At 39.7% G+C, this 18,540-nt stretch overlaps 1 protein-coding gene across 1 annotated transcript; it reads left to right on the top strand.

Moving 5' to 3' along the window:
- The first annotated feature begins 17 nt into the window (after positions 1 to 17).
- Positions 18 to 18,346, top strand: rimoc1 (RAB7A interacting MON1-CCZ1 complex subunit 1). Its single transcript, XM_008102840.3, has 7 exons — positions 18 to 138; positions 10,754 to 10,977; positions 12,171 to 12,277; positions 13,710 to 13,856; positions 14,306 to 14,437; positions 15,796 to 15,910; positions 17,636 to 18,346. Exons 2-7 carry the CDS (start codon positions 10,884 to 10,886, stop codon positions 17,908 to 17,910), a joined length of 870 nt encoding a protein of 289 aa, XP_008101047.1. The 5' UTR covers positions 18 to 138; positions 10,754 to 10,883; the 3' UTR covers positions 17,911 to 18,346.
- The last annotated feature ends 194 nt before the right edge of the window (positions 18,347 to 18,540 follow it).

The raw sequence follows: 18,540 nt of genomic DNA, 5'->3' as shown, positions 1-18,540 counted from the left end.
GCCGCCTTTAACCCCTTCCCAACCCGCCTGGAAACGCTCCCATTCGGTTGCTCTCTCATCCACTTCGGCAGCCATGCCTCCTCAACGCGATGGGATCCTGGGAGATGCAGTTTCGGCAGGCAGCAAAGTTTGGCAAAAGTAGGCCTTTTAAAGATGTACAAGCTGGGTTTGGAAAAGGCAGAGAAAGGAGAGACCAAATTGCCAATATCTGCTGGATAATGGAGGAAGCTAGGGAGTTTCAGAAAAAACATCTATTTCTGTTTTATTGACTATTCTAAAGCCTTCGACTGTGTGGATCATAATAAATTGTGGCAAGTTCTTGGTGGATACTCTGAACTTAGACTCCATTTTAGAACACAGAAATGCTTTAGTTTTGTTTTTTTTTCGTGTCAGGAGCAACCGGAGTTGCTTCTGGAGTGAGAGAATTGGCCGTCTGCAAGGACGTTACCCAGGGGACGCCTTGATGTTTTGATGTTTTTACCATCCTTGTGGGAGGCTTCTCTCATGTCCCCGCATGGGGCTGGAGCTGATAGAGGGAGCTCATCCACACTCTCCCCAGGTGGGATTCGAACCTGGCAGCTTTCAGGTCAGCAACCCAACCTTCAAGTCACTTAGTCCACTACGCCATCTGGGGGCTCCTAATGCTTTAGTCATGAGATGCTTTAGATCTGAGACTGCTTAGAGCAGAGACTCCCTCAGACGCCATGTAGACTTTGGGCTGTTAAGAGCAAACTCATGTTGCTGTTGATTATAAGAAAGACGCCCTGTGTTATCTGCACAGAGAAACTACTTCAAAACTACGTATTTATATTCCGCCCTTCTCACCCCGAAGGGGACTCAGGGCAGATCACATTACACACACATAGGGCAAACATTCAATGCCCATAAACACATCAAACAGAGACCGAGACAGACAGACGCAGAGGCAATTTAACCTTCTCCTGAGGGGTTGTTCGATTTTGGCCACAAGGGGGAGCAGCTGCTTCATCATCCACTCTGACGGCACTTCCTCATTCCAGGTCGTAAATTAGTTAAACTTGCCTCCCCACTTTTTTTATAAGTGGTACCTTATTTCCCCTACTTGATAGATGCAACTATCTTTCGGGTTGCCAGGTCAGCAACGAGCAGGGGCTATTTTTTATTTTTTATTGACGGTGCTCACCCCGCCACGGGCTGGCCTCGAACTCATGACCTCATGGTCAGAGTGATTTATTGCAGCTGCTCAACAGCCTGCGCCACAGCCCGACGCAGTAACTAGCTGTGTAGTCACTAGCTGTGCCCGGCCACCCGTTGCTGTGGCGAAATATGGTGGTATGAGAAATAAAGTATTGAGGAATTGGTGGTAGTTAAGGTAAAGGGTAAAGGTTTTCTCCTGACATTAAGTCCAGTTGTGTCCGACTGCACACTGAAGTGAATTATATGGCAGTGTGGAGTCAAGATAATCCAGTTCAAAGCAGATAATATAAGATTATAAATGGGTTATATAGCTGTGTGGAATGGCCTTGAGTCTACACTGCCATATAATCTAGTTCAAATCTGATAATCTGTATTTTATAGGCAGTGGGGAAGAGGCCTAAGTGAGGCCTAACGCTGCCTGTCCCCTGGGTTGAGTGGGTTGCTAGGAGACCAAGTGGGCGGAGCTTAGCCTTTTAACTGGCAGCAATTGGATAAAAAAATTATTCATCTCCCTCTAATTAGGACTTTATTTTTGTTTTCTTTTTGTTGTATGAACGTAGAGGCATGGATGAAGGGTTGTGCTGCCAAGTTTAGTGTTTCTGGGATGTGTAGTTTTGTTGTTTTGTCCTAGGCTGAAATTTCATTACCCTTTTATATATATAGATTGTTTTTGTAATAAATGTTGCAATGTTTTGGTGTTAAATTCGTAAATACAGTAATTACTACATAACATCGCTGTGTATTGAACTGCTTTTTCTGTCAATTTCTTGTAAAACATGATGTTTTGGTGCTTAATTTGTAAAATCATAACGTATTTTTATGTTTAATAGGCTTTTTTCTTAATCCCTCCTTATTATCCAAGATTTTCGCTTATCCAAGGTTCTGCCAGGCCAGTTTATCTTGGATAAATGGGACTCTACTGTATTTCTGCTTTATATTAGAGTCTCGCTTATCCAACCTCCACTTACCCAACGTTGTGGATTATCCAACGCAGTCTGCCTTTTAGTAGTCAATGTTTTTGTAGTCAATGTTTTCAATACATTGCAATGTTTTGGTGCTAAATTCGTAAATACAGTAATTACTACATAATATTACTGTGTTTGGAACTGCTTTTTTGTGCCGATTTGTTGCAAAACATGATGTTTTGGTGCTTAATTTGTAAAATTATAATGCAATTTGACATTTAATAGGCTTTTCCATAATCCCTCCTTATCATCCAACATTTTCGTTTATACAACGTTCTGCCGGCCCGTTTATGTTGGATAAGTGAAACTCTACTGTATTGACTATCCTAAAGCCTTCGACTGTGTGGATCATAATAAATTGTGGCAAATTCTTGGTGGTATGGGATACTCTGAACTTAGACTCCATTTTAGAACACAGAAATGCTTTAACCATGAGATGCTTTAGATCTGAGACTGCTTAGAGCACAGACTCCCTCAGACGCCATGTAGACTTTGGGCTGTTAAGAGCAAAGTCATGTTGCTATTGAGTATAAGAAAGATGCCCTGTGTTATCTGCACAAAGAAACTACTTCAAAACTATCTGTAACTGGATTGACAAGATATATACCTGTATGCTGAGTACATGAAGGTTGTGAGTAAACCAAATATGTTACTTTTAACAAAGTCTACCTTATTTTCGTCTCTTGAGAGCATGATATAGAAACAAGATGTTTTATGGGAGAGTGGATGTTTTTGGGCACTGAAAAGCAACACTTCTGAAGAACTGCTATATTTTGTGCATTGGCACAATCTCTGTTCATAACAGATCAGAGATGACCAGGCTATCAGTCTAACAACTGAAAAGCCAAACGGCCTTGCATAAGTACATGTGGATATAGACAACTGAAGAGATTTTACTCAAACGAGCTCTTCTCTGGAAGATCATACTTCTACAAAAGGTTATGATTTTCAAATGGTTATGAATTCAATTTTTCTCCAAAAGGTTGTGGAAATTCTGGCTTTCCATAAGGTTACAATCACTAAAAAGGTCATGCCTTTCCAAAAGCCTGCTATAGTGGTACAGCAGAATCAAGAGTTTTTACAAAGTATAAACTGCATTAATTTTGCATTTTAGATGCACCCCAAATGGAGAGGTTCTGCATTCCAGCCAAGGGACCTGACCAAAAGAGTGTTGTCACAAAAGTAAGCTGAAAACCACACATAGTCCTTGGGTAACAAATTCCCCACTTCTATGCCATTTATTTAGGTTGAGATCCACATAAGCTCCATATAAAACCAATTTCCATTCCAGTAGCAAAGTTACATCTCCACTAACAAATTAAGGCAGTTTAACACCACTGGTTAGTTTGTTTGTTTCTCACAAATTGGCAACCTTATTTTGTTTTGGTTATGTGGACCTAATACATCTAAACATATCACGACAAGTTCTGTTTGTTCCTGTAGACTGCATTTTTTAAAGCAGCCCTTTCCATTTTCTATTTATTATGCAAAGGGGCAATGTTAAGTCATTTCCAACATCTAGCAACATTGTCATGGGTTTTTCCTAACTACACTACAAACCCAATAGTCCATATGATGCAGCTATGGCAGTTAAAGTGGATCATACTAATATAACTGCACAATGCAAAAGGGCCCAAGATTTAAATTATAGGAAATACCATGCAGAATTGAAAGGAACACATTTCTATCCCATCCTCTGACAGAGCACAATATGAATATAATGGGGTTCCTGAGCTCAGTGTATGTATTTTCTAATATTATATCCTGAAAGTTCTCAGGGTAACTTTCCATCCAGCCAACATTTCTAGCCAATATTGTCTTTCAGGCCTTCTACAGACTCCTTCTATGTAAACAATCCAGTCTTTGTTCCTTGCTATCAGAAAGTACCTAATGCTTTGGGGAATTGGGGGAGAGGGGAAGGAGACTAGATATTTTATGGACCCCATCTACACTGCCATATAATGCAGTCTAGAGTCATATACAAACACATATGTTTAACTGCATTATGTTGTTCTACACTGTCCATCTCGTGCAGTTTCAAACTGCATTAGATGGTAGTGTAGATGAAGTCTCTGTGTAACCTTTCTTGTACCAGCCAAAAGTCCTGGAAGTGAAAGTACAGAATTCTATAGAGACCCAAGGAGTTTGCTAAGTTTGCCCAAGTGGAACCAACCATATTATTCTTATCTTTAAGTACCGGTGCAATAAAAACATATTTAGATCTGATAATGTGCTGCACCATTATTTATACAACAATTCACTCAGCAACACTGAATGCTGGCGTGGCGTATCTCAACAAAATAAGTCACAGTGCAGGCAATCTTTAAACTGCATGGGATGATGACAGACATGGCCAGACATTTCTTCTAAAACGAATCTCTAATGACATAAAATGTGGGTGTTCCTAGTTCAGAGATGAATTTCTACTTGGTAGCCCAGTGTTACCATTTGAAACCAACATCTCATGCTCCGTCATGTGTCAAACAGTATCATTTTTCATTGAAGTGGCACAAAAGTAATTTTTAGGGTAAGCAGGAGTCAAAAGCAGGTTAGAAGTTGCCCTGGTGCTCAAGTTTTTTTTAATGGCAAAGTAACAATCAAATAGCTGTATAATATATGTAGAACTTGGAAGTATTACCTTCATCATTATATATTTATTTATATAGCTCCATCCGTACACATGGCACTTTACGTGCGTAGTTTACAATTGTCCGTTTGAAAGTTCCAGCCCTCATCTTACATTGCTTATAGAGTTTTTTCTTGTCAATTGTATTCCACATAGTCATTATATTATACTATGACTGCAACTTTAAAAGCAACAATTCCACTTATTTTGTGGGTAACTAATTTTAATGACTTTTTACATTTATAGGGATGTGATTTCATTAAATGGAATAACAAGAAAATTCCGTGGCTTGTGCTATGTATCAGAGATCAGGGTTATATTGCAGATTGTAGCTTCATATTTTTAAAATATGTTTTAAAAGTAACTCTTTTGTTACTTTTGAGAAATTGAAAAAATAAAAGGCAAGCTCCTTGGTCATGCATTCATACCATGCAGTTGTTGTGTTGAATGGCAATTGAATGCGGTACAACCTTAAACTGTAACTGAAACTGCTTGCTTTTTAAAAGTCATGTTGTGAGCATAGGGCCTCTTTTATTGCACCTGTTTATACGGAAGTAACCATAAACAGAAGTGAAATATAAATATAAAACTACCTGTCTCCATATGTTGACACAGTTGTTTCCTGAGCATTGTATTTGTAATTCTTTTCTCATTTCTTTGTTTTTGTGGTGGGGGTTTTCTTTTCTTTTCTTTTTTTTGAGACCTAAGCTTGACCATATAATCCAGTTTCTGAGTCCATATTATCTGCTTTGAACTGGATTATTTGAGTGTACACTACCACGGTGGTCCACACTCTTGTTACATCTCGTTTGAACTATTGCAGCACACTCTACATGGGGTTGCCTTTGAAGACTGTCCGGAAGCTGGAACTAGTCCAACATTCTGCAGCCAGGTTACTAACCGGAGCGCCATTCAGGGAGCATACAACTCCTATGTTGAAGCAGCTCCACTGGCTGCCTGTTAGCTTCCGGGCACAATTCAAAGTGCTAGCTTTGGCCTACAAAACCTTAAATGGCTCTGGTCCAACTTACCTCTCCAAACATATCTCCCCCTATGGGCCGTCCCTCAGATTAAGATCTTTGAATGAGGCCATGCTCTCAGTCCCGTCACCGTCACAGGTGTGGTTGGCGGGGACGAGAGACAGAGCTTTTTCAGTGTTGGCTCCACGGCTGCGGAACTCCTTGCCAAGGGAGATTAGGGAAGCTCCCTCACTCAACTCTTTTAGGAAGCAGCTGAAGACCTGGATGTGGGACCAAGTTTTTGGCTCATTCTAAGATATGAGTTGATATGACCTGATGGATTCTGTGAATTAATATTAAGTCGAACACGGACTGGCTCTGACTTTGGCTCGAAACTGCCCCTGTTGTAACGGTCACATGGTTTTAATTGTTCTAATTTGATTTGGATACCGGCTTTTAATTGTGTTTTATGTTTGGTTTAACTACATGTTGTATTATATGTGGCATTTAATTCTGCCATTGTGTAAGACTGCTCTAGATCCCCCTGGGGGAGAAGAGTGGTATATAAGTTTAATAGAATCATAGAATCATAGAATAGTAGAGTTGGAAGAGACCCCATGGACCATCCAGTCCAACCCCCTGCCAAGAAGCAGGAAATCACTTTCAAAGCACTCCCGACAGATGGCCATCCAGCCTCTGCTTAAAAGCCTCCAAAGAAGGAGCCTCCACCACACTCCAGGGCAGAGAGTTCCACTGCTGAACAGCTCTCACAGTGAGGAAGTTCTTCCTGATGTTCAGGTAGAATCTCCTTTCCTGTAGGTTGAAGCCATTGTTCCGCATCCTAGTTTCCAGGGCAGCAGAAAACAAGCTTGCTCCCTCCTCCCCCTCACATATTTGTACATGGCTATCATGTCTCCTCTCAGCCTTCTCTTCTGCAGGCTAAACATGCCCAGCTGTTTAAGACCCTTGATCATTTTAGTTGCCCTCCTCTGGGCACATTCCAGCTTGTCAACATCTCCCTTCAACTGCTGTGCCCAGAATTGGACACAATATTCCAATTGGACATAGTATTCCAAAATAAATAAATAAATGCATAAATAAATAAAATACACCGCCATATAAACCAGTTCAAATCTGGATTATGCGGCAGTGTAGATAGGGCCTAAAATATGTGCTGCAAAGTGCAAGTTGTAGCCAAAAGATTACAGCTCAAGAGAGTTCATGATTCAAATCCTGATTCAACCATGCCTATATATAATGATTCAATCATACCCTTATACACTGCCATATAATTTAGGTTATCAAATCAGACAATCCAGATTATCTTCTTTGAACAGGATTATATGAATCTACACTGCCATACAATCCAGTTCAAAGCAAATAATCTGGATTTTACATGGCAGTGTAGAAGGGGCCTTTGGCTGGATATTTCTAGGAGATGATATTTCAGGTCAGTAAAGCAATCTTAGACCCCTTCTGTACTGCCATATAATCCAGACTATGAAAGCAAATAATCCAGATCATCTGCTTTAAACCTGATTATATAAATTGATTATAATCCAGTTCAAAGCAGATATTATGAATTTTATATAGCAGTAAAAGGGGCTATGCTTTTTTACTGCTCTTTGCTGCTGTGGAATCTTGGGAATTGTAGTTTGGCGAGGCACTAGCCCTCTTTCACAAAGAAGGCAAAAGACCTTGAACAATTCCAACTCCCAGGATCCCATAGCAGAGGAGGTCAAAAGGCAAGCTCCCGTTGATCAACTCTTCCCAAGAAAACACCAAGATAGTAGCTAGAGTTCAGAAAACCCTCTGATTTTCATATTTCCTTCCTCCCAAGTAGACATGCAGAAAATAACTTTCGCTGCAATGTACCAAAATGCAGGGAATAAAGATGTGTCTTGCCATCTTTCATACAGTCTCTTCTCCAAATATACAGTGTGCATGACAACTGCCTCCTCATGCTGTGCATTTCATTGGGAAACAAGGAACAAGACCTACGCTGTACAAAATTTGGAAGAAACAGTAGCTGGAGTTTTGAACTGACAGCCCTGAATGGGCATCATTTCACACGGTTAATGTTAGAAAGGGAGCTGTGTTAAATCTACTGGAAGTTAATCATTGCACACTCTGGTCCAAGCACTGGAATTCCCAAGGTGATGCTTCTGAGCTGAAACATTTTTGCAAATTATCCAAGTAAAGCAAGCTGTTAGAATTATGAATATTCATAGAAACGGTTCTCTTGCAGTGCATATATTAGAATAGACATTGAAATTTATTATATTTTTTCCTCTACAATTAAAAAATGATGAATTAATTTTATCTTTACACTAGTTAGTTGAAATTGGGTAGGCAGGGAGATAGTAATTTGGTTTCAAGGTCACCCAAAAATAATCTTAGCTGATCAAGGATTTCAAGCAGGAAGTCTAATCATGCAACTGATTATACAAAACAGTTGATAAACGTAAAATCAATGGAGTTATAGCTGAATAGTAGATTATGGTTTCTAGTTACAGTCTGTGGTTAAATGAATCAGATTATAGCCTAAAATCCTGGATTACTCTGCCAAAGGGCAGTCCTCCATTTGAAGGGCTAGCAGAAGGCAGTTTACTGTTTGAATGTGCCAATTAAAATGGTCCATCCTAGATTTATCAATTCAGATTGATGCCTTTTGCCAGGGAAGTGAAGATTTGGAGCAGGTCTGACCGAACATGGACAATAGCTCACCAGAGAAATATTTCTTCAATACCACTATTGTAACTGCACAGTTCCAGCAGAGCTGTCTCAAATGGTCAGGAGCTTTTACCCTGTGGCCTACAAGGCTGGCACATAGACTAATCAGCTTCCATCTATTCAGAATTTACACAATATTTTGAAAATCAGATTATTTGGATCTGCTCTGACTTGGATGCCTTAGTTGATACAGAGCTAGTGACAGCCTGGATCCTAGATCTCCTTCATTGCTGGATATCTTTCAGTTTGTGCAACCTGAACTTGTAGACAGGATCCTTGGGGATGTGACATCCACTACAGTGTTCCCTCACTTATCGCGGGGGTTACGTTCCAAGACCACCCGCAATAAGTGAAAATCCATGAAGTAGGATTTTTAAAAAATATTTATACATTATTTTAGTAGTTATACACTATTTTAAGTCTTTATCAACCAATCGTGTGTTGATAAATCGCCTCCTTCTCCTCCTGTTGCCTCTTGGGCTCCTTTTCTCTCCTTTTGGCTTCTCCTTCCTCCCTTCCTTAGGCTATAAATTGTAATTTTTTATGATTTATAATAGCCTTTTAGAGTTTATTGAATCCATGAAAAGCAAACTGCTAAGTAGTGAGGAAACATGTACTTGCATATTGGACCTATCTCATCTCGTTTGAAGGCCTCTATCATTGTTCTGGTACCAAAGAAGTTCCCTACTGAGAATTTTCAGGACTATAGACCAGTGACACTCACTTCCATCATCATGAAGTACCTTGAAAAACTGGTCTGCAGGCATATCATGTCTAGCCTTCCACATACACTGGATAAACATCAGTCCTAGAGGAAAACTGCACACCTGAAACTAGTGTGTCATCTGCAGTGTTTCTGGGGATGTCGGATCTGGTCACGGTGATACATACTATGATTACATCCCATTTGGTTATTAATCTGCAAAAACGTTTTTTAAGATATCCTGTAGCACATTTTGCTATAGTTTTTCAATGAATATTTCATAAAGTCTCAACCTATTCAATATAGTTTATGGCAGCCACAAAAGCGAAGTTCCTGCGGTAAAACAACTACTGTACTTTTAAAGTAAGTACCACACAATTAAACAGGAATAATACTTTTAAATCAGGAACAGAAAAATTTTCCAATTTTTTTTTTTACATAGTGTTATCTCATAATTACATTTCTATAGTCTGTAAGCGTTTATGTTTGGCGAGAAAGATTACTATACAAACACAGTGAAACAAAGATATTCAAATTAAGACTGCAGTGCTGTTATAAGCAGATTTATTTGGGTGCTTGACAAGCCAAACACATCCATTCATGTATGTCGAAACACTGAAGAACAGGATTGGCTTGATTCAAATGATATCTGAAGCACTTTTGAGTATTTTTACTCATTAAAGCAGCATTGTGCAAATGTGTTACATCAAATGTAAGATAATTTGTTTGGGAAATTAGAGAAATTGTATGTGTTTTCAGAATAAAAATAGGGACAGCAGGTGAAATATCACAATCACGATTTCAGTTTCAAGCAAGACAAATATGTTGTGAGGTCGTGGTGCTTGTTGTAGTTCTTGGGGTTTTGATAAAATATCTGAATTTAATATCTGCTGTCTCAAAATTCAGCTAGACTAACAGCCGGAATTGTGGGAGTTAAAGTCCAAAACACCTGGAAGGCCAAAGTTTGCCCATACCAGATCTACACTGTAAAATTAATCCAGTTTGACACCACTTGAAGTGTCATGGCTTCAGTACTGTGGAATACTGGGATTTGTAGCTTGGAAGTCTTTGGCAGAGACCTTGCAAAACTACAACTCCATTGCACTAAGCTGCATTGTGTTGTCGAAGGCTTTTGTGGCCGGAATAACTGGGTTGCTGTGAGTTTTCCAGGCTGCATGGCCATGTTCCAGAAGCATTCTATCCTGACATTTCACCCACATCTATGACATGCATCCTCAGAGGTGTGAGGTCTGTTGGAAACTAGGCAAGTGGGGTTTATATATCTGTGGAATGCTCAGGGTGGGCAAAAGAACTCTAGTCTGTTGGAGGCAAGTGTGAATGTTGCCATTGGCCACCTTGATTAGCACTGAATAGCCTTGCAGCTTCAAAGCCTGGCTGCTTCCTGCCTGGGGGAATCCTTTGTTGGGAGGTGTTAGCTGGACCTGATTGTTTCCCCCTGTTTTCTGAGTATTGCGTTCATGCTAGCTAAATGCACCCTTGCTTTTCCTATTATAGCTTCCCCATTGCGGAAAATGACCCGGAAATCCGGGCGAACGCATCATTCTAAAAAATTCTTATCTCTTTGTCCCAGCTGCAGATAAGTCACTTCGACGTCATCCCGAGAAACCCCGCCCCTGCAGAAGACCAGGTGGCGTTAGGGGCGTGGCTAAGAAGAGTCACGTGAGAGGACCCCCAGGCTTGGGTCACGTGAGGGTCTCCTTATGGCGGAAGTGGCCTTCTCCGCCGATCTGCAGGAGCGGCTCTCGGGGCTGAAAGCGAGGCTGCAGCGCTGGAGCAGAGGAGGCCGCACCGACGGTAAGCTCCATTGCTGCCTGACAGTGAGCTCCTCCCAATTCTTCCTTTCGGTCTTCGCTCAAGCACGTATTTTGGACTTCAACTCCCAGAATTCCTCTCAATTGCCCAAGCTAGCAGGGGCTTCTGGGAGTTGACGTCCCCAAAGACACCTGGAAGACAAAAGACTAGGAACCACTTCTTTAGGCATCTACAGCAGGCAACGGCTGTTAGGAATTGCGGGAGTAGAAGTCCACAACACCTGGAGGGCCGAAGTTTGGCCATGCCTGTAGAATGAATGCAGTTTGACCCCACTTTATTGTGTCTCAATGCTATGGGAATGCTGAAAGTTGTAGTTTTGCAAGGTCTTTTGCCATATTCTGCCAAATAGTGCCAAACTACGACTCCAGCATTCCGTAGCACTAAGCCATGGCAGCAGAAGTGGTGTAAAACTGCAATAATTCTTAAAGTATATATGCCCCCCTAGCACAAGTGTGTATCCTACTTGTGTTTTAAGGGCCATAACAAGCCACACATTATGGAGCCCCCGGTGACACAGCGGGTTAAACTGCTGAGCTTGCTGACCAAAAGGTTGGCAGTTGGAATCCGGCGAGCGGAGTGAGCTCCCGCTGTTAGCCCCAGCTTCTGCCAACCTAACAGTTTGAAAGCATGCAAATGTGAGTAGATCAATAGGTACTGCTCTGGCAGGAAGGTAACAGCTCTCAGTGCAGTCATGCCGGCCACATGACATTGGAGGTGTCTACAGACAATGCCGGCTCTTCGGCTTAGAAGTGGAGATGAGCACCAACCCCCAGAGTTGGACACAACTAGATTTAACATCAGGGGAAAACCTTTACCTTATATAAAATTATAGATATCTAGTCCCCACTCCTAATCTTGTAATTGTACTTAAATGTCTTAAATTGTCTATATGGTTTTAAATGTGGACCACCTTGACATCTCGTGATACAGATGAGAAATATTTTAAGAAATATTTTTTAAAATTATTATATTCTCATTTGGTCGTGAAAGTGTCATTTTTAACCTTCTTCCTATATCATTTTAACAAGAAAATAATCCACAGCGAGTACAATTTAATGGAGTTGCAGATATTGCTTTGTAATACCTATAATTTGTGAAGAGAATATTATTATCTATGAATTCCACAATTAGTTTTGTTCTCTTTCAACATCATTTTTGTCTCCCACCATCAACAGATTCCTTCTTAATGCAGGCTTCTGCTACACTGGAACGCTTGACAGCTCTGTCTGAAGAACGCAGAGGAAACTGCACACTTCCCAAGTTTTTGCAACTTTATACACAGGTATTGTGTTGTAATGAATCATTGGGTTTTAAGAATCATCAATATTTTAGATCCAAGCACATTTGGAAACATGTTTCACTGAAGTATGTTTCAAGACACCCTAAGAATGCATTGTATTGGGGAATAAGGGAATTATAATTAAAAAATAAGCTAGTATGAAAAGAATGCTTTGCAGTTGACCAGAATTGCGACACCAACGGTGTCATATCTGCATCAACCTTAATATACCAGGAACGAAAAGTTAAGTTTTTGCATATGAATTGTACAATGACCAATCTATGAATGGATTTATTGTGGGCCTCTGATATTTTAAAGCCAGAATTTTAGACTTTCACCATTGGCCATGTGATTTAGGGCTACTGAGGGTTACAGCCCAAAATACAGTAGAGTCTCACTTATCCAACACTCGCTTATCCAATGTTCTGGATTATCCAACGCATTTTTGTAGTCAATGTTTTCAATATATCATGATATTTTGGTGTGAAATTCATAAATACAGTAATTACTACGTAGCATTACTGTGTATTGAACTACTTTTTTGCCAGATTTGTTGTATAACATGATGTTTTGGTGCTTAATTTGTAAAATCATAATCTAATTTGATGTTTAATAGGCTTCTCCTTAATCTCTCCTTATTATCCAACATATTCGCTTATCCAACATTCTGCCGGCCCTTTTATGTTGGATAAGTGAGACTCTACTGTACCAGAAAGCATGGGATGACTGTCATAGTCTGAAATGCAGTTCTTAGACTTAGGAACAAAATGTAAGAATGTAATGATTTGGGATAGAACACGCAATCTATGTATTTTCTCTCCTGATCATTTTGTAATTAACTATTGTTGATTCTTGGCATTCTAAAAATATTATATTAAGTGGCCCTTCGCTTAATGTTAGATTTTCATTCCCAACATCTTTGCTGGGATTATAATTGGGATTATATATATAATTGGGATTAGAGCAAATTATTGCAGTGTTGAATGTAAAAGTTGTCAAGCCATATTGTGACTACATGGCCCTTCAGAAACTGGAGTGCAACTCCCATCATCTCTCACCATTGTCTATGTATGGCTGCTGAGACATGGCAACATGGCGGGCCACATGTTCTCCAGACCTGATATAGTTGAAGATGCAGTCCTGATCTTGGAAAACGAAATCCAGCATGCTATGCAGTAAACTGACATCCAAATAGAGTTCAGCCTGCTGCTGAACTTGATAAACTCAACTTTTGCATGATATCCTTTTAAACTTTTGGAATCTTTGATTGGAAATTGTGCAACAAAATGATGGAGGAGGAGTTGTAGAGAATGATACACTAAATATCAGTCTAAACACTCTCTTTTCTCGGGATCTCTGAGAGCTTATCTTCACAAAGGTTGTCTGTCAGCCAGAGAAGACTGTCACAGAACTCATATTTTCTTCCTTTCTAAAGGCTGTATTGGATATCACATACTTTGAGGAAAATCAGCTTGTGGATGAAGAATTTCCAGAGGAGTCTTCTTTGCAGAAAGTTGAAGAATTAATTAATGTACTTTCAGAGCCAGAAATCTTGGTCAAAGCAAACAGCACATCTCAGGAAGTGAGTACTAAGCCTGAACTGCAAGTTCTATTTTTTTTTAATCGGTATGAACTCCCCAAACAAAGCCCTTCCATCTTCACAGCATTATATTGTTGTTAGTTTGTTTTGATTTTTTTTTTTTTGTTATTCCCAGCTTATAGGGAACCTATAATGGGGTTTTTGTGGCAAGATTTATTCAAATAAGTTTACCCTTGCCTCCAACTGAGGTTGAAATTATGACTTGTCCAAGGTCACTCATGGGTTTCCATGACCAAGTAGAAATTTGAACCTTGGACTCTTAGATTCATGGTCCAACCTTCAAACACCACACAGGCTCTTTTTAAATATTTATTTTTTAAAACTTGCTCAATGAGTAGGTTACAACTATACTGCATTTTATCACACTTTACTGAAGGACCAAAGTAATGTGATTGATAAAAGGCATCGCTTCCCCATTCTCTCCTTTTTAGCCACTTTCAGTGCTTGGAACAGAATTGCTGGAATGTCTTTACTGGAGGAGAGGGGCTTTACTTTACATGTTTTGCCACACTGTTAAAGGCAGGAAAGAATGGTTGACGGAGAAGACTGATCTGCTAAAAAAGGTACACCTTCTTCTGTTTTTTTTTTTTTTTTTGTTAGTAACCATGGTAAAATTGGTTACTTCTGTAAGGGTACCCTGGAGTTGCTTCTAGAAAAGTAACTTTCTTGTAAGGTGTAACTGTCAACATGCTAGATGTACATTATATTGAGTTCAGCAGGGAAGTACTCCGAGTCCAGGTTAAAATGTGTAATAATAATTCCCGTGGAATTCAAGAGAAATTCTATAAAGATAACAATTATATTCATTTTTGAGGCATCCCTCTTGCTTTCCCCATTTGTGGAAAGATAACATTTTTCATGCCTGATTCGAAACATAAAATAGTTGACAAAAATTGATTTGTCTTGATATATTGATCTAGAACAGTGGTTCTTAAGCTGTGGTCTGTGGATCTCCCAGCAGGTGGCAATGTCCTCAGAAGAGATCTGTGAAGTCTTAAAGAAAATCTTTCAAACTTTTACAGTTGAAATAGAAAGGAAGAAAGACACATAAGACTCATGGCTTGATCTTAAAGAGCAGTGTTTTGCCAGTGATAGACATCACTTGTACAGTTTCATTACAGTAACCCTTCTAATACTCAGTACTTGCTGCTTCTTCACACAGTGAGAACATGGAAGCACATGAGGGAAAGCCTATGACATTTCTCTAGGGTTTGCTTGTAATCAGATTTTCTGGAATTATCAAAGCCTTTCATAATGACACTTGTGGGGAAAACCATTCTGCTTTTGTTTGTTTTTTTATTTAACAAAGCATAGAAATGTAGAGTTAGAACTCAGAATACAAGCTTCAGCTATTCAGCCTGATATAATAATAATAATAATCTTTAATTTATATCCCGCCACCATCTAACCATTTAACAAGGCTTGTAAGTATAATGCAGCACAAGCCTTCTCATTAATTAGTTGATATTAAGAAGTTATATTGGGTTATTGTTTAGTGTGGAGATGATAGTGGTATTGTTATTGAGTTTGTATGGAATAATTGTGAAAATATAATAGGATCATGTGCATTTCACTTCTCTCTAATTTTGAAGACTCTTCAAGAACTACTTTCAATAAATATCTGATATACAAAAGGGGTTCAAATCTTAACTCTTGGTGGTCTTCGGCAACAAAAAGAGAATTTTTAAACCTGCATCTTATATTTAATCTGTTTTGTGTATTTTAATATTTATCTTGTGGAAATATGTTTATTTTAAAGAATGTTTTTAGGTGAATGTATGTTTTACAGTGTGGTCACCCACCTTGAGCCATGAGGAGAGGCACGCAAGAAATAATAATTATTATTATTTAAAGAGTGTCCCTGGTTTAAAAAAAGGGCAAGAGCTGATGATTCTAGAGGGTGTATTTTTTTCTCCTTCAGTTTCTTAGTGAAGGAATCCATTATTTGGTGACGATGCTTGGATTTAGATGTTCTGATAACGCAGATGAAGAGGTCTCATTTGGGGATGCAGACACAGCAAGATTGATCCATGAAGGTATGTGTCCTTGTTTTGTGCTTCCAAGTTGTTTTCGACCTGGCAGCTCTATGATGGAGTTTTTTCAGCAAGATTTGTGCAAAGGGAATTTGCCTGTCTTCCTATGAGGCTCAGAGAGTGTGACTTAACTGGTCACCCAGTGGGTTTCCATGGTTTCAAACCCTGGTCTCCAGAGTCTTAGACTACTGCTCAAACCATTGCCCCACATTGAGACTTTATATGTTCTGTATGGTGCTAAATCTCACCTTCATTTTTGCAACTTATTTTAAAAGACCTCAAGCAGAAAATATGCTTTCTCAATTGCGTTTAGAAACTGGAATAGCAAAGAATAATGGTTATGTGCCACCATTAGACAGGTTCATTTTGCAGCTGAACAAACCAAAGAGAAAGGCAAATGGAGTTGTTACAGCAAAAAATGATTATTTTACCACAATGTAAATCCATACTCAATAGCTTGTATTTTATCCCAAGCGATCCCATGAAGTAGTTATATCTGCCTAAGGTGGTGCCTCTATAAGAGTTTGAGACTTACATTGTTTTTCCTTTTCTCCCTTCACCCATCTTTGACATTTAAAGTTGTTCTTTCTCCACAGATTTCTGAGCTTAAAATTCCACTCACAACTACAATGGTATAAGTGCAGAGGTTCATTTCCAAAGAAAAATTTTCTTGGCCAACTGGGGTTTTGAAACGGGGTCTGCACATTCAACATGGAGCAGCATGGCTGGTTTTGTGCCTGAATTGTGCCCAGAGGTTTCACTGTTTCAATTAAGAACATTTAATTATAAGCTGTTTTTCACCCAATGTTTGTTCACCAAGCATCTTAAAATAATTTTTTAAAAAACACATATTTGTCAGTACAGATACACATGGATATCTCTCACTTGTGGTCACTGACAGTTGAGCAAGTCACTATGGCTGCAAAACAGTGATGGAGATGGGATCCATTCTGCCCCACCCCGTAGGCTGTGGCCAGTATGGTACAGAGGTCTCAGTGTAGGACTCTGAAAGACTAGGGTTTGAATCCACACTAGGCCCTGGAAACTTATTGGAAGACCTTAGGCAAGTCATATTCTCTCAGCCTCAGAGGAAAGCAATAGCCAGATTCATTTGAACAAATCTTGCCGAGAAAGCTCTTGTGATAGAGTCACTTTTTGGTTACTGTAAATTGGAAATAACTTGGAAGGTAAACAAGAGGCAAAGTGGCTTGCCAAGACTGCACTAATGTGATCTGGGCAGAAAATATTGCATGTCACTTTCAGTTTCAATTTTAGCCGATTTCCTTGTGCAGTGTGTGCTTGTGTAAACAAAATCTTTGTGCTTTGGAGTGATTTTGGCAATGGGGATGTCAACTACAAACACTGAAATCTTTGAGGCTCGTATAGGGGCAGGGAAGATGAAATGTAGTTGGCCAGTGTGTACAAATCATGGGGTATCCTTTCTCCTCCCATCCCATGTTCTACAGCAGTAGTTCCTAAACTTTGGTCTTCCAGATGTTTAAGACTTCGGCTCCCAGATTTCCTGAATGTTGGCCAAGCAGCTGGGGCTTCTGGGAGCTGAAGTCCAAAACACCTGAAGGACCAGTGGTTGGGAACCACTGCCTTAAGAGAAAAAAACCATCAGGAGGCACCGTGGGGAGGTGGTTAATCGTAAAGTTTGGGTAAAAGAAATCCTGGCACCTCTATGAATTTGTCCATTTAACTTGGTTATTTCCACTTCTTTGGCAGGCATATATAGCGATACCCATCTACTGGCTATGATGTACTGTGGAGAAATGTGTTACTGGGGACTGAAGTACTGTGGAGAAGGAAAGGATCCAGTTCAAAGTACAGATCCCAGATCAAGCAGCAGAGGACCCACCACGGCTCTGGACTTTCGAGAGACGGGAGCAAAAATGTTGCAGAAGTACAACACTGTCTGTGAAGGACCTTTGAGACTGCATGACTGGGACACCAAAAACGCAAAGCGCATACTGAACTATTTCCAGCACTTACCAGCTTAGCTGTCTTCAATAGATTATACATTCCAAAACCTGAAACAGTTAATAAGTTTGGGGGAGGGTGGGAAGTATATGTCAACAGTCAAAATACACAACATTTCATTGTATATTCTGATTTAAATTGTTCAGAACTCAATAGAACTTCCAGATAATTTTTGCCTACAGTTCCCATCAGCTCCAATCATGGTGAGGAATTATGGGAGTTGATGTCCAAAACTTATCTGGAGGGCTGAAAGAGAAAAATTGATATAGAAATGGTTGGCCATCTTTATCTTATTTTGAAAAATTAAAAGCACACAAGAGGAGGGACCATTATTATGAACTGGGATAATACAAAGTCAATTAATCAATAGCATGCCCAGATAGCCTTGGACTATACAGGAATATTCTGGTTTTATTGTTGGGAATCATGAATGCCGAAATAAAAATAATGCACGGACGATGAGTCAGACTGTGTATAGATTGGCAAGAATCCCTGGGGTGATTCCCACAATGGTAAAAACTCATCGTTTTTGTAAAAGACAAGCGTAGGATGTCTATATTAAGGATGCCATCCAGGACATATTCCATTCCCCATCTCATGATGCATTTCTCCCACTTCACACATTTAGGCATTCGACTGCTTGTAGGAAT

Source organism: Anolis carolinensis, chromosome 2 (assembly GCF_035594765.1).
Source record: "Anolis carolinensis isolate JA03-04 chromosome 2, rAnoCar3.1.pri, whole genome shotgun sequence".
Taxonomy (NCBI): Eukaryota; Metazoa; Chordata; class Lepidosauria; order Squamata; family Dactyloidae; genus Anolis; species Anolis carolinensis.
Note: the sequence above shows the minus strand (reverse complement) of the source record. Positions and strands in the feature narration are given on the sequence as shown.

What these genes read in the sequence shown, in the direction of transcription:
- rimoc1 (XM_008102840.3), top strand. Translation starts at nt 10,884, where the DNA reads ATGGCGGAAGTGGCCTTCTCCGCCGATCTGCAGGAGCGGCTCTCGGGG. An exon ending in CAGAGGAGGCCGCACCGACG is followed by an intron (nt 10,978 to 12,170) that starts GTAAGCTCCATT and finishes CACCATCAACAG; the next exon opens with ATTCCTTCTTAATGCAGGCT. An exon ending in AGCAAGATTGATCCATGAAG is followed by an intron (nt 15,911 to 17,635) that starts GTATGTGTCCTT and finishes CTTCTTTGGCAG; the next exon opens with GCATATATAGCGATACCCAT.